Genomic DNA, 25,572 nt, shown 5'->3' on the forward strand with positions numbered 1-25,572 from the left:
GCTAAACTTGTACCAGCGTTGGACATGAAGCACTCGTGCTGTGAAAGAATGACTTTTTGCCAAGAAGATTTCCCCTCACCAGGCGAAACACATGCAGGAGCAATTATTGCCAAGTAGTCGCATACAGCACTCATAAACTAAACATAAACAGATAGCGTTTTAAGATGGACAAATATTCATGCTACGAATTTGCAATAGGCAACTCTATAGACAAAATGTTATCTTTTACAGAGATCAGTTGCTGGAAGCAAAGCGCAGTATCTGCTGTACACCTACATAAGGTACAGTCAGAACGTGTGCTGATGAAGACCTGGAATGGCCAAGTATCATTCTCATCAAATGTGTGTTTGTCTTTTACCCTTGTTTGCTTTTCTGCATTTTTCTGGTCTAATTGTTGCTTGCTGAAGGGAAGTATAATAGCAATGCTACAGATGTTGGCTGGAAGCGCATTCAAGCGCTATTACAAAACTGTTGCCAAATTGACATAAAAAAAGAAGCAGTTTTGTTTTTGTGTTACATTTTATTTTTGATTCGCTGTAGGTAACTATGCTGGTTTGGAGAAAAAACACTTTAATGATATATATATATACTTGCTTAATGTCAAAGGCCACGTCCCATCATTATCACAATGATGTAATAGGCATTTTGTCATTTAAATGGTGGCAGAAAATGGGTCCAGAAAACACTCACTACCCCACTGCTACATGCAGAATATAGCTTTTAATTCAAGAGGGCCTGAAACCGGTCTGTTGGCATCCCTGATTACAATCATGTTAAAGATGCTGCAATAACCTGGGATGTATTCTTCAGGTATACAGAAGCTTAGGTGCTGCTGTTGCTGGTTATTTCTTAACACGATTCCATATTCTGTCTGTTTTATATGTTATCAATCAATCACGTCGGAGTTTAGCAAGTACAAACACATTTGAATGTAGGGTTGACAGGAGCGAGACAGCATTAATATTAGCCAAGTGTTGGATAACTCAAATTTAGGTATATCCCAGGGCTAACGTCTCAATGTTTTTGCACTGCTGAAGTACTGTACAGAACGAATCTTGAGTGGAACATGCTAAACATGTCCAGTTTTTGTAGATACTTAGACAGATTTGCTTATACTTCCACTCTTTTCTTGCAGTTTTAGTTGTATTATAGTTACTGTCAAAGGGTAATGTATGTTAGATGTGAGGATGTTGACGAAGAGATGGTATAAGCTATGAAACCATAGAGGAACCAAGATTTCTTTAAGAAGGAAATGGCAAAGAGAAATTGCTTTACACTGAATAATGATTTATGTTGTGTTCTATTTCAGAGTAGTCAGTGTGTGACGATTGTGTTTGATTTTGGAGTGCTAGTTGAAAATGTGTATTTGACCTGAAATATTTGTGTATTGTTGATGTTGACCTTAGCTATACATCCCAACAGGATACCTTTACTCCCCTAAATTGTTGGCCAGTGGGAAGGGTCGACTTCTACTTGGGTTGCTTTCAAAGAAGTTTTTGCCTGCAAGCATGTGTGAAGTGATGTTGTTTGATGAATTAATGAACAGTGGGATTTGCTCCGTATAGAACTAATGACATTGCTCTGTAACAAGATGCGACTGATTTGATTTTGACTCCAGTTGACTTGCGTGGATGTAGTCGACTCTGGGTAGGATCCCACTTTGCCATATGAAACTAAAACATCCACTGAAACCAAGGGTTCCTCTGGTGTAACCCACTCCGCCCCAGTACTACTTTCCCTGAGGTGTATCCTCCTCTGCCTTTTTACGTTAATTAAGATGGCGACTAAGTGCATATTTTAGATTAAGGTGTTGATGTATGGTCAGGGCTAAAAATAGTTTATGGTGAGATTATGAAGCCAATATAGTAGCACTGTCAGCAGAACAGAATGGAGGAAAGGTTTCTCAGTGAAGATTTCTCTAAATATACATTATGTGTATTTGCTTTGTGGCCTTTTGTATTTTGTTAGAGAACTTTCTCTGAAATTCTCATAGATATTTCTCCATCAAGAGCATTCTGCGTGTTCCTAATGTTTGTTGATGCGTACATTCCTTATATCAACACATCCACAGGCTGTCTCTTACACATGCTGTTCTTTTCAGTAGCGATGTCTCAAAAGATACAGTTAGCGATGACATCTAACCTATATAAAACTGATGCATGTGTCACTTTTTATTGTTCCCTACAATCATTGCTATCAGCCATCTTAATGATGATTATCTTGGGTCCAAAGCACCGTAAAGATAATCTGTGCAGTAGTTGAAATAATAAGAGTAATAATAAGAGTAAAGTAGTAGAGTACAGCAGGCTGGTGTAGGAAGTATGGAGACGGTGCCCTATGTCAAGCACGTATCCACTCTGCTAAAGTGTCCTTGAGTGAGATACCGACTCCCTAAAAGCTCCAGGGCTTTTGTTCAAAGTATCACATAAAGATAAAATGAAGTGTAACCTTCATGAAGATTCTGCCATGTGCACTCCCATGATGGATTGATTTGGATTTGTATTTATGTATGTTTGCTGAGAACATACCTGAATGTTTTCATTTTGTGTTTTTACTTTACTAATTCTGTATTACCTGTAAATATTGTAAATTAAGTTATTGTTGTTATTGTGTATATGGTGCTGCAGGCATGGAGAGGACAGTACCATACCACCTACACATTTCCAAAGAATAGGCCTTCTGCTGATCTTCCATATTGTCTCTTACTGTTGCAAAAGCATTTTAATGTTGTCATATCTACGACAGACACACTATCTCAGTATCCCCTGTGTGTAATGTAACCTTTACTGTTTGAGAGTTGCAACATGAATAAAGTGAAAGGAAAGTTAATTTGTCTTAAGATTATGTGAGTTTCCTCTGCTGCCATGTCACCTCAGCTGCGGAGATTCAAGTTTTATTAGAACGGAAGTTTCTTTTAGAAAGCTCCTTAGCTCCTTTAGAACCGTGACAGGTTTTATGATCCTACACACCTGAATCTACTCAATTATAAACCTCCCCATGCTCAACTTGGCCTTGGAAGAATCCAGATTACAATTTAACAACTACCAATAATTGTTACCCTCATTAGTCCACATAGCTAGGCAGGTAGAGCTACTTTCCTGCTGCTGACCTATTAAACTGCTGCTAAGACCAATTAAACTGGATATCAGGGACTTTACATTAAGTCGATTTAAAGGAAAATACCAGTGTTTTGGCATGGCCATTTTCCATTTGCCACTGGTTTCCATTAATTTCAGTTGTCAATGAACAAATGCAATATATAACACATTACAAGTTATACAGCAAGTGAGTATTTTTTTTAGGTCTCCTGTACTGTACCTAAACCCTTTAGCACATTAATTGTTGTTGTTGTTTTTTGTTGTGAAACATACATTATTTAAAATGGTGAAACAAATCATTTGCGGCTGGGTGCCGCCCTTAACAAGCTTGACCAATCAAACAGTTATGGTAAAATGCTCGACCCATACCGCTGCCAATCCTAACCGAGGAGGCGGGGCTTTATACAGCTTGCCTGAGAGATTAAACTCGGGGCAAAAAGTAGGACAAGCAATGTTAGTTGTCACGGCAACGTTGCTTATGAGTGAAGTGCATGTCAAACGAGTACAAGAGTAATTCAGGATACTTGAGCTGCTTGCAAGCAACATACTTTTGCTAATGCTAACTAGTTAGTTGGCTGTTGTCGGATAACGATGTAGGTTAAACTGTTATAATGGAATATAATGGCAAGAGAAAACACAGTTCGCTAACGTCATTAGTTAACTTCGTGTGGAAACTGTCGCCGCCTTGCTAGCAAATAAGGCTAGAATGGTTCGTTAGCTAGCTGACAGGAACAAAGTAATGTCAAGTTATAACCTTCCACCGGTGAGGCATTTGCCACAATGGACCCGAGTTGGGCGCCTCGAGAAGCCTTGCTCTCCACGGCGTTTACCGGCGAACCAGCTGCAGCCGCTGCCTGCTGTCCCGCCAGCGGACAGAGGAGTGGGGAGAGCGGCAGAGGTGTCCTGTCACAGCGACATGGACCCCCGCGTCGCGTCAATGCAGAGGAATATCCAGTTCCTTCAGCTACAGCACAAGGAAACTCTCGAGAAGCTCCATGCAGAGATAGAGTATCTCAGACGGGAGAATAAAGGTGAAGGAACCAGTGGGAGGAGGAAACATTTCAGTAATGTCAGCGAATTGACGTGTTTGTAGGAATTCACTCAAATATGTAACCTAATAATTTGGGATAATCATAAATGATTAGTATTTGTTGACAATTGCATTAGAGACCAGTAAACTAGCTTATGCTCATTGGCTGGGTTTAACAATTAGCAATAGCAATTTTCAAAACAGAAGTTACAAAGTGCTTTACAGAAGGGAGGAAGAGGAGAAAAGTAAAAAGGAAATAAAAGAGACCATTATTTATAAAAATAAGAACACTATATAAAGTTATAAGATCAACAAAAAGCCAAAGAAATTAAGTGAGTTTTAAGGTGCTTTTAAACAATATGCTTTGATTTGGCCTGTCTGAGACATTGAAGGATTATTTGAAGTTGAGGAGCAAAACAGCAAATAATGCTTTTCATAGAGAGAAAGATAGAGTAGTTTATTGGACAAGTGACACATGGACCAGAACAACCACATGGCAACCAATTGATCTTAAGAATCTATATCGTTATTTTCCATTTACATGGGGTGAACTCTGTAACCTGTTGTGGTGTTCACACCCTCTATGTAATGAATTTAATGACAAAGACCTGACTGTCTCCCGATAAGGTGCTGACAAGAGAGACATTCAATCTAGGTATGGTGGTCGCATAGCAACTCCAGGGTTTTGATGGTCTCCCAGTGGGAGGTGGACAGAGATCCAGTGTCACTCTACTGAACAGGCCGCATGCTGTTCCATATAACTACTGCATCTCACCACCCATCAGGAGACTCCCCAGTCATCTGTCTTCGCGCCATCACAGCAGTCAGGCCCCCGTGGAAACATGGGCTGTTTGCCGGGGCTGTGTTACAAGATTGTGCCTCTTGTGCGCCTCCCTACAGTATATCGCGCTCTAAAATTCTCTTAATATGGATGTTGCAGAGTTGCAGTACAAGCTGATAATGGAGCCTCCCAAGTCAAGCCGAAAAGGTAAAATGTAATCCTGACTAAGTGTTTTTGTTTTGCCCTCCTATGCACAGCCGATGTTCCTGCAGGATTGGGATAGTTTAAAGTAGTGGGCAATATGGATACAATATTCTCTCATAGTATATGTAATATAGTGATATTGAATAAAACTAGTTATTAAAGGGATACTACCTTGGTATAAACAGTATTGCAGCAGACAAATGTCACACAGTGTAAATCATCATATTGCCCAACCCTACTGTAGTTCAAAAGCATCCCCAGAATAGAAAGGCTATGTTCTAGTTGTTAGTATCGCATGTTAGGCCAATTAGGTGTACTATTGGGTGAAGCTCAGTCAGCCAAATAACATTTAGGACACAGCAGTTGACAATTTCTAACTGTCTTCATCTTGGTTCCTCTTTCTTCTAGGAATGACACAAAGTCGACGAGGCATCAGACCACCCACTCAGGGAAGTGAAGCCCATACGGGACTCTATCTGGAGGAACCGCTGCAGGACACACGGCCCTCACAGGACCAGGCACTGAGGTGAGTTCCCATCCAGCTACATGTGGCTCTTAGTCAGCACTTCACCTGCCTACCTACCTCTCTACTTATTTGGTTTAATTAGATTTTAGGAATCACATTTTGTTTATTTAGAATATATTCACACACAAAAACTTTTAAGGAAAAAATCATTAGTACATGGATATGATGACAAAACAGGTAGCTGCATTCATTGTTAATTTTACGCAACTAGGACAGTAAGATAAACTCAGACACTTATCTTACTGTCTACCTACTGTCTACTGTTCTGCCCTAAATTAAAGTATAGCAAAACACTGATAAGAACTGACATGCTGGTCATGTTGTTTAAGAAATGTTGATAAATACTGACAGCATGTACTTGAGATGAGACAAAATTAAGCCACAGTAAGCACATTTTAGGTGAAACATACTGTACAATACTGTAGCGCATAAAGCAAGTGGGATGTACGTGTAAATAACATTAACAGCAACATAAATCACACTAAGAAGATGTGAAACAAAGAACACATCAATCATCACATGCAGTGGTATACCACAGTTACAGTGTGTGAAGAAGCAAAAGACAGGTTCCCAAACTGGTGTATCAGCAGCAGCTGTTTTAAATGTCTGCAGTCCAATCAGGTAGCTCCTCTGATTATATGGTGTGGGTGTCTTCTTACACTAGAGTAAAGAGTAATAATACCATGTATTATATAGTGTGTGCTTATGCAAAGACTGATTTTACTGTAGTGCAGTTAGCCTGCAGCCACATTGTGAAACAGTCATGCAAAAAGATGCTGGTGTAACCACATTAGATTTGTCACCTTTCAGCTTTCCAGCAACAGTTCCTAATGTGGCTTAAAGAAAATGTGAAATTTCATACAATGAAACAATCTATTTTTACGTGCAAAATATACATTATTTTTTGTACAGCTATTTATGTCACACATTTAGACACAATCAACAAGTGTCCCTTTAGTGATGTTTTTGTTGTAGGTTGACCATGATTACACTGCAAGTTCTTAAACTTACCAGAGCTCACAACTCCCCGGAGCCCGGTCCATAGTGTCCATCTGGTCTTGTTGTACAAACCAATGAATCTATTTGAGTCTCGATCCGTACCTGTAGGAGTAGCAACTAGGCGTTTTCAACCAGAACTGCCTTCAACAGTTTGTATGTTAACCCTAACCCTTTTAAATTGATGTTATCTCACTGACTACTGGGGGAGAAGCAATGGAGAGGAAATCCTTGGATCTGCCAGGCAGGACCATGGCTCAGAGGTGAAGGGGGGCCTCATCACCTCATTACAGCCTCTAAGAATTCACAGCAGTCCCTCCCATCCACCTCGCGCTCCGACTCTACAGGAGTGTGAGGTCATCATTCGGCAGCTCTACAATGCTAACAGTTTACAGTCTCAGGAAGTAAGTGCCCATCATCAGACATTTGCTTTCCAGTGTTGTGGAGTTTAAAAATATAGTATTTATTAATTTGTATTATTTTTGTAAATACGTCTGTGGAAATATTTCATGACTTTATGACTCTGTGTCATTTAGATTATACGTGTGAAGGCGTTGCTGAGAGATATTGTTTTGAGCAAGAAAATCACCCCAGAAAACTACATTATGACCAAGGCCTACCTTGTTGATGGTACCCGGTAAAGTGATAGAGAATATTATAATTTCTTATCATCTCCAACATACAGTGTTCCTTGGGAAAAAAAAGAAGCATAGTCGTGATAATGGTTTCTCTTTTTTTACTTCTCAGCAAATCTTCAGAAGAAAAGAAATTTCCAAAACTTGGTCTTCAAACCTTTCCGGAAAAAGCGTATGTAAATCTGTCTCTCCCTTTGCTTCTATGCAACAGATGGCTCAAACCTCCATAATACTGCATTCACTGCCTCTTGTAACTGATACAGAGGCTTTTCAGCAATTTGGACCCTCTCAGTTAGATCTACATATATTTTTTCTTTTCCCAGGTCTGGACCCTCTCAGTCTGGGGTGGTCCTCCCAGCCCTCAAACAGAGCCTCAGCTCCACCATTGCAGAGAGGCAGAGGAGGACTCGCGCTGTGCAGAGAGACCGCTTCAAAAGGACGGTGCAGTGACACGATCAAAACGACCACAGCGTTAGTGACTTCCATCTCAGGAGTGGGGCTTTTCACGGCTGTTTTGAAAAACGTTAGTTACAAAAGTGTGCTCTGTGGAATAAATTCTGTCATGGATTTCCATATGAAGTGTTTTTTAAAGATGGCTAAACAGGAATAGAAATGTACTCATGAAGGACAGGTAATATTAAAATATATAAAAATGTCAATAGGCTTAAAAGCTTTTAATTTTGCACACAAAAAGAATAAGAAAGAATGTCTCAAATCTAGCTTTGTACTGGGAATGGTACATTTATTTATTTTTATTTTTTACCAGACTAGCATTTTAGTACATTTGAGCTCTTTAAGTTCATCATCTCTTACTTAACAGCTTGTATTAGTTTTAGTTTAGTTTTTACTGCATATTTGTTGTAATTCTGCCAAAATGATGGCGGCATTGTTGTATTTCATGTAACTATAACTACATAGAACTAATTACACTTTTTGAACTGCAAAGTATTCAAAACGTTCATCAGTGCAAACAACCAAATTTAAGCCTCTAAAAGGACATGCAGTTACTGAAACGGAAGACACTACCAGGCTTATTTCTCAGGCACGTTTTGTACTGGTTTGTATTTACACTGTATTTACACTGTATGACCAGCTGGTATGCAGTCATGCAGCTACAGTACAACTAAGCACAATAATACAAAACTCTATTAAATTGTCACACAAAATACAGCTGTCCTCGTGTCTTTTCTTCCCAGTCTGGTGACTCGTCCTCTTCCCAGATTATGTTTCTTTTAGAAAGCAAAGAATGTGCACAATTTACTATTTATTGTTAGTGTTTATTGTGATGCTGCGTATTGTATTGTAGATTGTACAGTATTTTATATTATGACCCAAAGTAAGCGAGAGACACTAAATAATCATGTACATACACTAATATAAGTTTAATTATAATAATGTAATAATGAGATAAATGAAACCAACATTACAGACTTGCCAGACCATGCAATATATATCTGTAATTATTGGTGTGGATTTTCCTGCATTAAGAAATGTACGGTGTTCACTTTGTTTCAACACAGTCAATAGGAATTTGGTTTTGGTTTTAATGAAAAAAACAAAAGAAATGACAGTGAAGTGAATTGGCCACTCTGTGGTTCTCAGCCTTTGCTACACTGACTTGCAACATTGTCAGTCCCACTAGATCCCACTATCGTTCTGTCTTACTTTCCACTAGCAATGCATGTGAAAATAAGTGAAAATAATGTTATAAGTGTGGTAAAGTGATTGTCGGCCGGTTCCAGTCCTCTGAACACACACATGCTGCAGAGAATTTGTGAAAGTTTCAACTTGTGTTGTGTAGAATTTTGGCTAAAACTATGAGGAAGTGTTTACTTAAAAAAATGTAAACAGAAGACATATCAAACTGAAATATGAGGAAGAAGTTAAGTGGGTGTTTGCTCGTGTCTGTGAGGTACTTTTCTAACTTCTGTTCTGATAAAATCTATGCATAACATTATTATAATACGTTATGTTTGTTGAGGAGAAGCCTATTATTCAGATCTCGCACGACTTTATGTTGTTATTATGGTTCATCTGTTGCACAAAGAATGAAATGAAAAAGCATAAAATCAGAATATTCATGGCATGTTCCAGAGACTTTGAGGACTTTGCTTCATCGATGATTTTGAACACATTATTGTATGTTCATTGTTAATAACTAAGTACATAACCCAAAAGGAATAAATTACTTTACTCCCTCAGCAATGGAACTATGTTTTGGCAGCTTTGTCAATCATGTAAACATTTATCAGCGCGATGGTACACAGGCATGCGAAAGTCAACATATTTAAAAGCACCTGGCCTAATTTCACAATGAAACTTAGCTTGTAGTTGTGCAACAACGTCGGGCAGGTTAAGAACTGCACGCAGCCAGGCGGGGCAGACAATTCCTGGAATGAACCTGGCTTAGCATACTCCACCTCTAGAACCTTTAAGAAGAAATATCCATTCATAATCAAATGATTATACAGGAATCCGGTGTGTTAATCCTGGCATACAACTTAATACTCATGTCCATTTACCAGAGGCAAACAGAAGGACTGAGATGGAAGTGACTGAATTCACTTCTGGTGAAAGCAGAAAATCATATCTCAAACTGCACCTCTCAATGCCAGCTCTCCTATACTCATCGACACAATGCCCACTCTTCTCTGAAATGACATCTACACTTTGTCAGCAACATCTCATGCGAAAGCTCTGACTTTGCCATTAGTCTCAACAACAATAGATTAAGGGGATGGCTGACCCAGCAGGCTTAAATGACCACTCTGTCACTCAGTTCAAAGCTCAGCGTCTACAAATCCACATCATCAAGCCTCCACAAGGTGCAACCCTAGCTTTATTGGATTGTTTTGGCTACCTTTCTAATGATGTTCTTCAGCTCTCATGTGCCTTGCACAATTTATATGCCAAGGTCTTGTGGGTAGGTAGGTGGGAAATAAAAATGTTATGTTTGTAAGTTAAAAGAAGCTATTGTTCATGATCATGGCCAACATTGTTGTGTTGAAGTAGCTACATTTATAAAACATAATGTGCGCCAAACTCCATTGCTATAATAGTTAAATGTAGTGCAAATGATGACGTATAACATTTCAACCAAGAAAATGGTTTTACATGCAGATAAATTCATCATAACAATTCCTGAGCAGTCATATATTTTCTATTGGTGATTTGAACCTGTCGCAATGCTGCTCCCTCATATAGCCCAGCCCATGAGGCGCATTCTTAATACAGCAGTAATAGCCAGGGGGTAATGGTTAGAGAAGCAATCCTTTGCCTGAGGGGCACTGATTCTGCTCCTAGAAGTGTCTGTAAAATCAGAGGAGTGAGCAAGATACCCTCATGTCCCTTGGCAGGAATTGTCAAAGTGCCATTGTAGGCATTTGTGCTCAAGGCTGCAGTTGTGCTTGACAGCTCTGTGTCTGTCAATTTCGAGAACATTTCATCTCTCTGCAACAGTTTAAACCGTCAAAATGTATAAAACTTAACTGTTATGTTTAAATAAAAGATAGACATTGTCCCTTGCATGCACCCACTAGATGGTGGTGTTTCAGAAGAAACTCTTCAGCGAGCATCCATTTAATCAAAGCCTACAAATGTTTGACAGCAGGTTACACACAGGTATGTGGTAACTTACCTTAGTCTCCTTTCCCAAATCTCACAGAAATGTTTTTGTGTTTGTGTTTCTTTCCATTTTATTTAATTCATATTCAGCATTGAATTTGTGTACAAAATGCAATTATTTATAAGTCTAAATTATGACCTCCCAAATCATCCATCTTAATGAATAGCTTTCATGACCATAGGAAGGTTTACACCGTGAATGAAGGTTTAAACCACTAGTTAAAAAGTATTTTGTGAAAAGTTAAACAATATGTGTCCCTAAATATCAGCCTACATTTTGACTTATACTTTTGAGGTGGAAGAGGTGTTGTTTGTTTTTTTTTCTTTCCAATTTGTTGCATCACTGCGTCTTTGTGGAAATGTGGGAATTGGCAGGCATTAGCCATTTAGACCCAGTGGGTGCAAATCTATTAACATTCAGACAGTGCTGCAGTGATGAGAGCTGCTCTGTGCCAGCTGCAGCCTCGTGAGGCATGGTCACTGAAACCTAAATAACAAGAGGAACAGAGCTACCTCTTTATATATTTTACTTTCATCAATGAGCAGAAGTTGCCCTGCCACATTGGACGGCTTGTCATGCTCGGTCAGAGTTTCCTAACACATTCTTCCGTTTGTATTACTCTTTATTAAGGCGTCTTTTGAGGCACTGCCCCCTGCATTCAAATTTACTCTCTCCCTTTCAGCATATTGTGTTGCGGGTTGGGTAGGTTGGGGAGCTCCAAATCGATGTGTCACAGTTCTGTGCCAGATAAAACTTATTATGAGATTGAATGGAGGGGAAGTTGGAGAACAACAGGAAATGAAAATAGGGAAATATGTAAAACGCTTTACTGGTGGCATGAAATAACTGTTGACTTAGCAAATATACTGTACTTCGCAGATCAAACACATGAGCTACAGTAAGCTACAGACACAATATAATAGGCTACAAAGAAAATCCAAGTCGAATACAGTAGATTCACATTAAAACATGCGCATGTTTAATTGGACACCCAGTGTCCTCGGGGAAACCATCTGAGACGATTGAGTTGTCAGATATGACAGATATGTCATCTGAAGCCACTCGTTTATCATTATACAGCAATAAATGTGAAATTACACTATATTTATTCAGCTCAGGGAACACTCTTGAGGACTGTGATCTTGCTGTATGACCATGGCCTTCATTTTGAGATGTCTATAGACCTATACAGTGGTGGAAAGTAACTAAGTACATTTACGTTACTTTATGTTACTTTATACACCTACTGTCCTACATTTCAAATGCAAATACTGTACATTTTACTCCACTATATTTAGTTGACAGCTGTAGTAGTAACTATGGTTACTACTTACTTTACAGATTAAGATTTTACATAGAAAACATATGATTATCTTGTGAAATATTGTGCATTGTTGGAGACTAAGTATAAAGTAGTTCAAATTAGCTCATAAATTATTATACTCATATATTATTTATTTTGCTGATAAAACTTGTATTTTTACATAAACTTTTACAAGTGGATCCAAATCACGTTTGTACAAGATATGGATGTAAAAGACTATTAGAGATTTACCCATCTTTTATGTTAATATAATAATAATAGTTATCATTTCAAAAAAAGAAAATATTACTATACAAAACGTAGAAAAACAACATAGGCTCGAGCTGCTGTTTTAAATAGGCCTGTGATGTTGTTTGTCCTGTGGTGATGACATCACTGCTTTATCGTTTGTCATACAAAATGTCCTGTCACTGTGTCATGGAAACATGATTGACACCTTGCTCTCTTCATGGGGGGGGCTGTCCGTGTCCTCGTCACCCGCCCACCCCCTTCCTCCTCCCACCCCCCCACCCCAGGCGTCAGTGACGTGCGGATAGAAAGCGGGACCTGCCCTCCCGTCGCCATTTTTCGGTCTCGTACTCGCACTTCTGGTGGCTCGGGTGAGGGGGGGGACGAGCAGAAATAAGGGAAAGTAGAAAATATAGAATCGTTAAGCCGGGATCCCTCGTGAGCAGTCTGGAATGCACACGAGAGCCACAGTATAACGTACTAGCTCCTGAGATGCACGCGCAGGAGACAAGCCGCTGCTGTGAAATAATTTTTTGTGTGAAGACGTGTTGCGGGCCGCCATTTTTTTGCTGTGCTGCCTCAAAAGTCTGCTCCGACTCGAGAGAGGGGATTCAAAAACGCATTTCCATGACGCGTGCCTTACCGTAAGATCAAGAAGATACAAACTAATCAGTTCGTTTCCGAGCCGCGGCTGCTGGCTACCTTTAGCAGACATGAGGATTTAACAGATGAAAAGCTGAGGCCACCTTTTCCGTTCTCTTAACTGACACTGACTGGAGGAGATAAATTATTAGAAGAGAAGCCTGGTGTTTTCTCGGAAGGCGGAACGAAAAAGGGAAGCTTCATTGATCATTTGTTGCTTCGGCCTCTGTCGATGTTTGCCTGTCGTAAGTTTTATTTTTTTTTCTATTTTGGCCGCTCACAATCACTCAGCCATTGACTGCTGAACACAGGAACCACGTTATGCTCCAAAGTTGGACCAAGCCAGTCGCAGCCTGTCTCTGAAAACGCCAGGTTGTTTATGTTTTTTTTGTTCATTATAATTTTTTTTTAATCCGAGGTCTTCGGAGCCTGCAGCGTTTGTGCAGAAATCACTCGAGAAACCTCACAGGACGACGAATGCCCTGCCCTGCATCTTCCAAATCCTCCAATTTGCCGTGATTGGCCAATCCCAACCACGCATACACGTTTTAACTTATTGTCTAGTGTGTTTTTGTAATTCTCTTTTTCTTATTAGTAGGCCGATATTAACTTATTTTTGAACAGAAATGTCAACTGCAAGGTTTGATTCAGCTGATCGGTCCGCCTGGTATTTTGGACCCGTGTCACGACAAGAGGCACAGAATAGGTTACAAGGACAGAGACATGGCATGTTTCTTGTTCGAGACTCGTCGACCTGCCCCGGCGACTACGTGCTGTCAGTATCTGAAAACTCCAAAGTGTCTCACTATATCATCAACTCTTTGCCCAGCAAGAGGTTTAAGATAGGCGACCAGGAGTTTGAACACCTCCCTGCCCTCCTGGAGTTCTACAAAATCCACTACCTGGATACAACCACGCTGATAGAGCCAGCCCCCAGGTAAGGAATTAACCTAATAACTTAACCCACAAGCTACCGTGATTGTAAGAAGATGTACACTACGATAAAACTCCCTAACACCTGGGCCTCGTGTCAGAGTGGCTAATTTATCTTAACTAGGTTGTCTATTTTTATCAAAACTAACCCACTTTCAGTCAGACTGCAGTACCCTGCAGATCTACCATGAAGCATCCAGTTTCCCAAATATGAAACTGGTGGACACACATCACTATCACCACACATCCAGGTTATTGTCTTTAGTAAGGCTGTGTGGTGTGAATATTCACATTCACCAGACAAGATGCTGGTAAAGTTTGTGGTTTGTGTGTTTATGTACTCTATTAGCAATGTTTGTTTACCTTCAGCCATACGTCTGACTAGATATTACATTTTGCTTCATTTGAATTAATAGCAGTGTTTTATATCATTCTATATGTGCATTTTTTCACATCTTGCTCCAAGACATTGGATATTAAGATTGTTTGTTTGTTTTTCATTTAAGCCTTTTTGCCAACTACTTTTTATACGCTACATGAGGAAGTGTTCCTTGGAGAGGCTCATGTAAATCACATTTTCACAAATGTAAAATGTGTCTCTGACCTGACATCAGCTTTTTATTTTTCATTCAACAAAAGATAAATGTGATGCTTGAGGGAAACCTGTCTCTGATTTCATTAGTCCCTCCATTTTTATTTTATTATCAACTTGACAGTGGCCTTAACCACATTATGTCTCCATCCTTTGCCTCATTGTAAAAATCTCTCAAGGTACCCAAGCACAGTGAGTTGTCCCATCCAGCCCATGGGTGGCCCAGATGAGAACCTGGAGTATGTGCGGACTCTATACGACTTCACTGGTAGCGATGCAGAGGACCTTCCCTTCAAGAGGGGGGAGATCCTCATCATCCTGGAGAAGCCAGAGGAGCAGTGGTGGAGCGCCAAGAGTAAAGAGGGACGCGTCGGGATGATCCCTGTGCCCTATGTGGAGAAATTGGTACGACCTTCACCTCACCCTGGCCAGCCTTCCCATGGATCTCGCAACTCCAACAGCTACGGGATCCCAGAGCCCTCCCACGCTCTCGTACACGCCTATGCCCAGCCCCAGACACCTTCGCCACTGCCCCCTGGAACACCTGGAGCAGTTATCACCCCTCTACCGTCCATGCAGAACGGCCCCGTCATGGCCAAGGCCATCCAGAAACGAGTGCCATGCGCCTATGACAAAACAGCCCTTGCTCTAGAGGTAATGTAGAAATGGGATTTCACTTTATCCCCCTATTTTACCTAAAATGTCCTTTTGTCTTTTGTCCTTTCTCTTTCCTCTCCTCTCATCCCTGCTTTTCTAGGAGATCACATTGATGTCACTTGCTGTTTAAAATTGTTTGTGTGAGACATTGAGTATTGTAGTCAACTTTGGTATTTTATGCAGTGTGTCAGATATTTGAATTCTGGGTTAAGTGGTTTGCACTAACCAGCTTTTGGTTCAAATTAGGTAACATTGCTAAGCACAAACATCCTTTTCAGGATATAGGTCATGTGAGAAATCCAGCATATTGTTTGTCACATAACCAGTATATCAGATTTTTGTTCAGCTGTGCCTTTTGATTATGCAGTAAATCTCCATGCCAAGAAAGTGCCAGGGGCAAAACTTGAGTAGGCTACTCTGCTTAAAGGGTCTCTAAACAGCAGACTGAAAAGCACTGCTTTGCTGCCCTCTCTGGTTAAAAGCTTCAAGCTTGTTACAACTCCTACCTCTGTGGTTGGGTGTGGTCAAAAGTGTGCTCTGTTGAACTTGTAGCCACACCCGAGAGTGATTTCACAGGGTTTTGGAGTCCACCTGTACATCACTGTAGCAAGGCAAGAAGTTAAACCACTGGAGGTCAGATGAAACAAGATTTTTTTCAGGGGGTGTTAAGTTACCCTTTAGAGCTGTACTGCCTCGTTGAAGCTTTTGACTCAACATTTCAACCACAGTGCTATAAAATATGTCCAACTGACACATTTAACAAAAGACACTTGGGTGCAACTCAGTCTTGCCTACACAATTAATTATGTATACTTCAATACCATCATTTTCATTTTTTAAGTTAAGACATTGTTTAATTGTTTTAGTGTAGAAGTGTTTCATTTTAGTTTCTCACATCCTGACTGGGATCTCTAGGAGAAGATGCTCTACGATTCCCAGGTCAAGCACATAAATGTTGACAGTCTTAAGCAATATTCTTTTACATGGACAACACTAATCAATCTCGAGATAATGGGGCAACAGAATTCATTTATTTTCTATCTGTAACTTTTGTTACATTTGGAAATGTCTCAAATTTGGAACTTCCCCACAGAACCCATGTCAAAAAAATAATTACACGGTTAAAAAATTAACGAAAGTATCCATTTCACACCTAAAGTGGAATATTTCTAGCACTGCAGCGTTTCTTGTAAGGTTCGACTGCATTCTGCATTAAAATTGCAGTAGTCAGTAGCTAGTAATGAGAATAGGGAAAAACACCAGTGCTGCCTACAGAGTTACCACAGCAGTCTTGCTGATTCTATGTGTGAAAGTGTCTTAAGATAACTTGCAGCTCTTCTCCAGTCCTCTAACATTTAAGACTACTCTCGCTGTGTGGTCACACCAAAAGTGTCAGAATCAAACAGCCGCTCCGGACGCTTGCTGTCCGCTGTTGCCACGGGGTGGGGCGTGGCACAGTGCTTCAGATGAAATCTATCTATTTAGTGTAGCTTGAATTTAGTTTCAGTATATTTTAGGTCAGGAGAAGTCAGACCTTATCTGCAGTGGATTCTTATTAATTTGCATTAAGGTGACTTCTGGTTAACTTTTTGTTTTGGGAACTGGCATCCTGCTGATGCCACGGTGTAGGATGCTACTTGTTGCCAGCATTGATTGAAAATGAATGAATGCCAACCACATTTTTTGTTTGCCGTTAGACACGGATTCTCTGATTAATAAGTGGGGTGAGGGAGCAGGTGTTGGAGATCTGTGATAGTCTGTCTATCAGACAGCCTGGTGTTTCTTTCTTGAAATGATAAATTATCAATTAAATGCTAAACATATTTTGGCAGCTATAAATTGTGGGTGGGTGGGGACTCTGTGGTGAGACTGATGACAGTGTTGTGACTCAATTTCCACAGATGGGTAAGTGGAGCCCCTATTCTACCAGTTGTCTCTGGCCCTCAGTGGCTCAGTCTTCCTGCTAGCCAGCTAGCTCCTAAACAGCCTGCACCTCTGTCAGCAGCACTGTTGCATTTCACAGCTCTGTTGCATTTCTCAGTGGTGCACTCTGGCTAGTACAAATCTGCTTTGACTGTGGTAACATGTTGAAGCATGTGATGTAATACATAATGTGCACTTCACATATATACTGGGACTCCAAAACGCTCCACTTTTTATAGCAGACTGAGCCGAAGTGATGTCCCCAGGGGAGAGATGAAAATGAAGGGTATCTTATTCTATCTCTGCTGCCATTCACTGACATCAGAGTGCGTAGGTGGATATAGGAAGTAAACCAGGCCGCTACAGCTAAGTACTGGGCTACACGTTGTGCCTATGGCTCTTGGTGAGGGTGTAAATTTGGGCCGTGAGCAAACCTGGTGAATGGTATTCATGTTAAAGGTTAGACAGCTCTCTTTAAAACATTAGTCCTGTGTCCCATTTTACCCAATGCCTAATACCTCATTCAGACTGGCACTGTGGCTCGAGTTGAATGGGTCAGCAAGACACATCAGCTGGCCTGGGTCTCTCCGCTGCTCATCTTTTGTCAACAGCTGCATTGAGTAGAGTTGGAGATGGGGCATTAGACAAAAGAGGGAGCGTGCACAAATGGTCAAGCAAAGCGAGCATGTGAGAACTGAAACTGAAACATGACTTTTTTTGGCACTCGTGTTATGCAATTCTGGGTAATCATACGGTGTAGCAGCGAAGTGTATGGAGCTACAATTGCAGACTGGAGTCTGTTAATGGACGGCTAGAGATTAACCCGTGACTGCGGTCTCATACTATATGAATGGGAATGTATGCTCAGTAGACTCATGTCAAAAGTGTGTTACTATGTAAAAATGAGGTATAAGTCTTCACAAACATCTTCCCATTCCTGAGCACCCCTGATTCACCAAAGAATATCCCAGATACTGTTTCACATTTACGTTCATAATTGCTGCATCAAGGATGCATTTAAACCTATTTTGATCCAGTTATTAGTTGTGTTCAACAAAAGTTGGAGATGTCCCAAGCTCCTATAAGTGTTGTTAGCTAATAAAGCTAGTTTGCACTTAATCACTGTTACTCATAGTAAGCCCAGTTAATTTAAAATCTGTCTTTCTTGTTTGCCATTACACCCTGGCTTAGCCTGCTGCCAAAAAGGCCCACTGTTTTCCTTTTAAAATACTAGAACTTGTTCGTAACATGTGAGTAAAATGCAGAGTGCCGATGAGGATTCCACCTGCATCAGTGACTGGAGCTGCTGTGAGATAAAGTATTCATGTTGTCTCTTTTTCAGCAACATTTTCCAGGCCTACATTACCACACCTCAAATGTGCCGCTGTTGTGAAAACTGTATCTGAACTTCCATATTTTGCTAATCCTGCAGATGAAGAGAGGCTGTTCAAATGTGTGCTATGGCAACAGTTTCTGACTGATACTGCACCATACACAGGCACAACACAGAAGACTATAGGAAGGAAAAACTGTGTTGCAAACTTAGTCTCATTGTAGTCTGTCCTTGCACATTGTTGATAAGGTATAGAAGGAATGGTTTTTTTGTAAAATAAAGAGCCATATATTTTGTTTTTGTAGTAAATTTAAAGAGTACTATATGCAAGTTCAGTGTGTGAGTAAGATTGTCCTCTAGATTTGTTCTTCTCTCCTCATACCAATCAACCCACCTAACTGTCAGGGCTGACTGTGTGTCCACTGTGATATGTCTTGTTTTTTTGCTCCTCAGACGTGCTGTACGTTGCTCTGGTCCATCTTAGTTTATGTTATTTCATCCTGTCTTCCTGGGTTTTAGGAATTACTGCTAATTGTGGCAGCAGCAAGCTTGAACCTAACACTGTGCAGCTGTCACTTTGTTTTCACTGGATACAAATAATCTAAAGTTGCGATGGGTACAGAAGCTGTGTCTCTATACATTGTCTATGTTAAGGCTGCAGGTGTTGTTGTTTTTTAAGCACTGTCTATCCAGCAGGGACAGTGTTGGCTCTAGTACGTACTGTGCAGCTCAAAGAGGGGCAGAACTTCCCACAATGACTCAAAGAGTTCAATTACTAGAGAGAAATTGATGCCGCAAAAGCTTAATTTAGATAGTATAATGTTTTGCTTGATAATATCTTATGAGTTTTTGTTTTTCTCTAGCTACAATTGAGAAATAAAGATGCTATTGTCATTGCAAGTGGTGTGTGTAAATGGTCCCCTGAAGACTAGGAAGTAGCTAATAGAGACATTTGTAGGGTTTTTCTAAATGCATATGTACTGAATTGTCTTACAAATCTTACATTCAGTCTCTAGGCACTTGTCTTTCAATGTTGGAAATGAGATAAATACATAGGATCTAAGTAGATAGATAGTAGATTAAGCACAAAATCTGCAATTTAGAACTCAAGCAAGGGTGTCAAAATGACTTTCAGTGAGAGAAGCAAGCCACCAGAAACCCTAGAAACCACTAGAAAGAAACTAGCTGAAACTCTCGTATTTCCTGTGGTATTTGTGATTTACTGGTCTAAACCTTGCTTTGCACCGAAAACGCATACCTTACCTTGGTTCATCATGTCTTCTATCTGTCTGTGTCTTTGGCTCAGAATAGATCATGGCTTACAGCGAAAACCCTTTAGTTTTGTACTGTGGCTATTTTGGAGCCTCTGGGGTTCAAGAAGCAGAAGCTATGAGTCATTATTTATTCACTTCACAGGCAGGCAGTCCACAACAAATGAAATCAGGTTACTGATATTTAGGCTGTTTTCTTCCATTACTGCTTTTTAAAAGTTAATTATATTTATATATATATATATATATATATATATTAGTTTATATATTTTATATATTAATTCTAGTCACAAAATAGTTCAAAGTAAGTGGTTAACAAGGGCTTATTCAAAATACTTTATTATTTTAGTCTTGAGTATTTTCATAACAACCTACCTCTTCTGAATGAAAATTCACCCTTGAAATATAATGAGATCTAATTCAACACACAAGTGAGAATGTAAAACCTTAGCCTTAAGACTTAACCCTAAGTCTTTTATTGAATATAAGTGATTGCAATCTCGTTTCATTACGACATGATTCATTCATTCAGAGTTTTTTGTGATCATTCTGTGACTGATGGGTTTCAGCTTTTTATGACTAAGTAGCATTCTTGTCATTCCCGGGTGGCGTAAAGGATTATTGTTGCAGATAATGTCTAGGACTAGATGTCCTTGAAGCCTCATTCTGAAGTTAAAGCTACAAATAGTGAGCCCTCGCATTCACTTTTCAATCATGGTTTTGATGATGGAGACTCTTCCCTTCTAATCCTGATAAAGAACATATGGCTTTAACAGATTGGGGTCGCATTCAGTGTCACAAACCCATCTGAGCGTCAGCTCTGTGCTTCTCTGACGTCTGTTTAAACTACTGTGTGATGTGGAGATTAGACAAACCACTTTCATTTCAAAAAGTGTGTATTAAGAAACCAGTTGTACTGGATGTTGTGTGAGCTCAAACGTACATTGTTAGTGTAGTTTAGAGCAGGTTTTAAAATAAACATTGGCCATGTCCCAAATGCGTTTAGTTTTTCCTTGGGCTATGGAAAATTTTGATTAACAACTCTGCTGTATTTTTCTTGTCTTATTTTGTATGTATCCTTACAACAGAGTCTGGTGCAGCAGTTAATCGACATCTTTAAATTCAAATGAACCCTTTGACTTGTGTCAATTTATCTGCAGGTGCATTGTGTAGAAAATCACACTCTCAAACTATGATACCCTGTTAAGTAATTATATAACTTCTTTGCTCCACTGATTATGTCATAGCAAATGGTGTAGTGCAGCCGTGACCAGGAGTTACAGGTTCATCTTTAAGTGGTGATATTTTAATTGACTTGTTTTGTAAATGCGTTCTAATCTACCCAAACCATTCAAGTGTCCGTGGTGGTGGTGGTGGTGGTGGTGGTAGTTGTTATTGTTGTTGTGGTGTTACAGAACCTAAACTGCAATACCATGGCTTGTTGAGTTACATTCACATCATGGTCACCTAAACAAAAAGTGTATGCGCTCATTATACTGTAAGGCACTTCAGTTAAATGTGTCCCCCCCTACACTCAGATTTACTGCAAACAAGCCCTGCTCCTCCTGTAACTCGTTCTCCTGTCCTTCTTTCCTCAGGTTGGTGACATCGTCAAGGTTACGCGTATGAACATCAGCGGTCAGTGGGAGGGAGAGGTGAACGGACGGCGGGGTCTCTTCCCATTCACCCATGTCAAAATCATAGACCCCCAGAATCCGGATGAGAGTGACTGACCTAAGAGTTCGTCTGGACCCTCTCGCCAGTATCAACCCGTACCTGAATGTGCTGGCTCTCTCCACCTTTTCCCGCCAGTGTCACCACGGTTACGTGCTTGCCTGCTTGGGGCTGTACAATGATAGCGACCCCTCTGTTGTTGCCAACCGTTGCAAGGCTTTCTGACTGTTTACAGCTTTGGACATTGGATCCAAACTAAAACCTGACCCCACTTCTCCCAGTTCCCTTTCCCATGTCTTGGTTCCAGGCTGGGCAGTGTTTTTTGCATTAGTGTCCTTTTCATTTCCAGATCACTGGGCATCAGTGTGAGCGTGTATGTGTGTGCGTATGTAAAAGTGTGTATGTGTGTGTTCACAATAGATATTTACCACATTACGTCACAACATGTCTGTTTTTTTATTTGATTTCTCTGAATATTTGTCATGTTTGAAGTCTTTTGGACTTAAGAACGTGTTGGTGTGCGTTTGTTTTGTTGATGTGAGGATATTTGTACGAATTAGGGAAAAGCAATATCCCTATGGACTTGGGAGAGCACTGAGGCAATGAGGAGCTAACCAGCCAGTCAAATGTTATTTCTCCAAACAATCAAGTCACTGTTGTACCTTAACCATCACACCATGCAGACACGTGTACACACACTTATTGGCCATGAGTTCTTCAGGTTGACAGGTTTTGTGATGTGTATGTGATGTGTGACTGGAGTCGGGAGGAAGCAGGAGAGATGGGGTTTGTGGAGGATCTAGCTTGACATAGATCCCATGATCCCATCCACTCTTCAACCTGGCACAAGTCTGGCTGACAAGACTTATTTATCTTTTGTTAATAAGACATGACACGGCCATATGTGATTTCATCTTTTTGTTATTTGTGCCACATGATCAACAATAGTTTTCTTTTTTTGTGACATTGAGAAGATGTATGGTAGAGGTATGGTAACTTTGCATGTCCACTTGGTACCTCTCTTTACTGTCCTCCACATTATTTTTAACTTAAAGGACATTGCTTAGAGATTAGCAGGTTTTTAGTGCTGACAGCACCAAGCACTAGAAGATATATTTCAACTTTCTGCATAGCAGTGCAAAGCTTTGAACAGGTTTTCAAAAGTCAAATAGCAACGGCTGTAGCCCTGGGCAGCACTTCCCACAAGCATCTGACTACAAGGCTAGCTAAAAACGCAGTGTGGGCACGAGGACTGAAGGCTATCCACTGAGGTGAGAGACTCCACTCAGTGGCGTAGGTCAGGGAATGAGGAAGCCAATGAGATCCCATCAATGCCTTTTTTTCAGAGAGTAAGATAAATGCATCTTTTATCGCATGCAATCCCCTCTCTAACCTTATGTTTTTAATGTGATGTTACTCCTGTCAATTTAGGATTTCAACCAGCTTTATTCCTTAAATATTTGGTCCTTGCACAGTTTCTGTCTCTCTTTATGCAAACAAGACTCTATCGGAGTAGTGGAAAAGCATCTTTGTTCATACTACGCTGCAACCAATTCTATTTGATCAGTAGGAGCCGAGGATTAAACAGTTGTGCAAACATTGTCGACCCCTAGATTTCTGCTGTAAAAATGATCTATTTCACCCCCGCCTCTCCTAGTGCTTTCTGTTCAAATCATTGCTCAGCCCTTCACTCAGAGTAATATTGTGCAGCTTTTGGTTGTATCCCAATTTTGTTTTGATTTTTTTTGTTTTCTTTATAGTCCGCTATTAAATCAAGCATTTTTGTTAAAATGAGTGATGTTATTAAAACAAAAGTACCTATGGTGACATTTACAAAAGGGAAAAATGCCTGCTGGTTGCCTCTGTGCATGACCTCTTGGCTGGGGAGATGGTTCTACCTGGCCAAATGCTGCTTAATGTCATTTATGTCCTTATTAAATAACGGTTTCTGTTATTTTCATCCCTCCTGGTCTGTGCAAACAGATGAGTGTGGGTTTTCCTCGTCAAACCTAATGAAATCTACTAATTAAGCAATACACCCTGATTTATTTCCCTTTCTTGAGGTGAACTTGCTTTTCTCATGCTTCTGAGTTGTTTTGTAATGGCATTAACAGTATTACTGTGCTCTCTTCTCATATTCTAGGAAAGCCTGTCTTTTACTTAAGAATTGAAAATTGTGCCTTTTATTTTCTTATACCATTTACATGTGTTAATATTTCCCATGGTTAACACCTGTGCTGGTATTGACCCTTTATGTACAGAACAAGTAAATAAAATTTACGTCTACTTCTTTAAGTTGCTCCGTCTGGTATCTCTGTCCTCTGTATGCATGTTGTCTTTATAGCACTGGTGGGTGGGTGGGTGGGCGGGTGTGGACGTGTTTGCAGCAGCTTGGCGTCACAGGTTGTGTATCTAGAGCACAGGATGGTTGCTCTTGCTCTAATTTTTGACAGTTCCAGTTTTTGATTCTGGCTGCGCCCAGGAGAAAGGAAGCAATTAATGAATTTTAATGAAGTGCTAATAAAAGAAAGTCAGCTGACCTACAGATGGGGAATGGAAAACTTTTCAAGGGCAATGTTTCAGATGGACATGTTCTGTGACTGTTGGTTCAGCACTTTTCAAAGCAGGTGCAAATAACGTAAGTATAAGCCAATAGGTCCTAAAAAAAAGGTCATGGATGTAGAAAATGGTTGCATATGCAATTAAGAATTCGCATATCCTTACAATGACCTTTACCGCTTAGAGATGAGCATGTTTTGAGGTACAATTGTTATTAAAACAGAACTATTCTTCCCGTACTGCAAGGCATAGATCAGTGGACTCCAGATCAGATGTTTCTGGTGATGGAGAGCTGACATGTAACCCGGCGCTTAAGGGAAACGAGGCTTTAAGTAAATGTAAGAGGATTCCACTTACCATGACCATACCATTCAAAGTGACCCCAAATTGGGACTTTAATGAAGCATATATGTACTAATTATATTAGGAATATTTAAGGTTATGCAACTGTTCCCATGTGTTGGGAATATCTATATATGAAGACATATACAACATACAGACACATAGACTGCTCAATCACTGATGACCCAGCAGCCTAGAAATATTTATTTATTTATCACCACCATATCATCATAATAACAAGTATGGGTTTTAATGAGATTGTGAGGGAATTGATAAATGACAGGACCAGACTTTATCACGTTTACATCACAGCTAATTTGTAGGCAAAAATACAGATGTTCGATCGATCACGTGAAGATGTAGCAGTTTTGAACCAAAAAAATGAAAAATGGAGAAGATTATAAACTCTAACAGATGAAATTTAAGCATAGTGTAGCAGATGATTTGGATAACTTCCTTAATCTTCTTCCTAAATTTCTCTTATTTGTCTCAGACTACCTGAAGCCAAGCAGGCGCCCAACACCCCATTCACTAGAAGTCAGAAGACTGAAAAGATTCAGATAACATTAACACGTGTTTGGACTTACGTGTGAATAATTACATGTTTTAGGTTCCTTAATTTCAGTAAAATGGTTTTCAAATCATGCCTATGGTATTTAGTTCACTGTCTGGCCTTTACCCCCGTGTGTGTGTGTGTGTGTGTGTGTGTGTGTGTGTGTGTGTGTGTGCCAGGTTAAACTGCCATTAAATCCAATCGATGTGTTCCTCTGGACTGTGATAGGCGCTGTCTGCAGTGAGAATGAACATAATGAATCAAACTTAGCTGAGTCTGACCTCTCCTCAGGGCACAGTGTCAGTGTGTGTGTGTGTAAATGGATGTGTGTCGCTGAGGTCGATGAAGGCCTTCCTACAGTCCATTACCACCACTGCCCTCAAACTATCTGTGATGGCAGCTGCCATGCTGTAGAGTATTTGGCCCACAGAGGTGAATGCACAGTGAATCTTTGCTGTCTAAAAATGAAGATAAATGATTTACATAAAGACTATGATTAATTTTTTTAAGGTAAACAAAAAACATTTTGTCCCTTATCAATAATGTAATTGATTTAAAATCATAAAATACATCATTCATCTTAATATAACAATCTTAATATATGCTGAATACTGTCTAGCAGTAAAAACCACTGATTCTGTGAACT

At 40.0% G+C, this 25,572-nt stretch overlaps 2 protein-coding genes across 2 annotated transcripts; both read left to right on the forward strand.

Annotated features, from left to right (window-relative positions):
- The first annotated feature begins 3,775 nt into the window (after nt 1–3,775).
- On the forward strand, nt 3,776–7,720 carry ccdc74b (coiled-coil domain containing 74B). Its single transcript, XM_070925254.1, has 7 exons — nt 3,776–4,129; nt 5,069–5,116; nt 5,522–5,639; nt 6,850–7,039; nt 7,172–7,272; nt 7,383–7,442; nt 7,594–7,720. The coding sequence occupies exons 1-7, from the start codon at nt 3,838–3,840 to the stop codon at nt 7,718–7,720; spliced, it is 936 nt and encodes a 311-aa protein (XP_070781355.1). The 5' UTR covers nt 3,776–3,837.
- Nucleotides 7,721–12,888: 5,168 nt separating this feature from the next.
- Nucleotides 12,889–23,767, forward strand: crkl (v-crk avian sarcoma virus CT10 oncogene homolog-like). Its single transcript, XM_070924446.1, has 3 exons — nt 12,889–14,026; nt 14,794–15,268; nt 21,397–23,767. Exons 1-3 carry the CDS (start codon nt 13,716–13,718, stop codon nt 21,529–21,531), a joined length of 921 nt encoding a protein of 306 aa, XP_070780547.1. The 5' UTR covers nt 12,889–13,715; the 3' UTR covers nt 21,532–23,767.
- The last annotated feature ends 1,805 nt before the right edge of the window (nt 23,768–25,572 follow it).

The sequence above is a fragment of the Enoplosus armatus genome, chromosome 18 (assembly GCF_043641665.1).
Source record: "Enoplosus armatus isolate fEnoArm2 chromosome 18, fEnoArm2.hap1, whole genome shotgun sequence".
In the NCBI taxonomy this organism is placed as follows: domain Eukaryota; kingdom Metazoa; phylum Chordata; class Actinopteri; order Centrarchiformes; family Enoplosidae; genus Enoplosus; species Enoplosus armatus.

Coding starts and splice junctions, on each gene's coding strand:
- crkl (XM_070924446.1), top strand. CDS start 13,716: ATGTCAACTGCAAGGTTTGATTCAGCTGATCGGTCCGCCTGGTATTTT. Junction 14,027..14,793: donor CTGATAGAGCCAGCCCCCAG/GTAAGGAATTAA, acceptor AAATCTCTCAAG/GTACCCAAGCACAGTGAGTT. Junction 15,269..21,396: donor AAACAGCCCTTGCTCTAGAG/GTAATGTAGAAA, acceptor TTCTTTCCTCAG/GTTGGTGACATCGTCAAGGT.
- ccdc74b (XM_070925254.1), top strand. CDS start 3,838: ATGTCAAGTTATAACCTTCCACCGGTGAGGCATTTGCCACAATGGACC. Junction 5,117..5,521: donor TCCCAAGTCAAGCCGAAAAG/GTAAAATGTAAT, acceptor TCTTTCTTCTAG/GAATGACACAAAGTCGACGA. Junction 5,640..6,849: donor TCACAGGACCAGGCACTGAG/GTGAGTTCCCAT, acceptor CTGGGGGAGAAG/CAATGGAGAGGAAATCCTTG.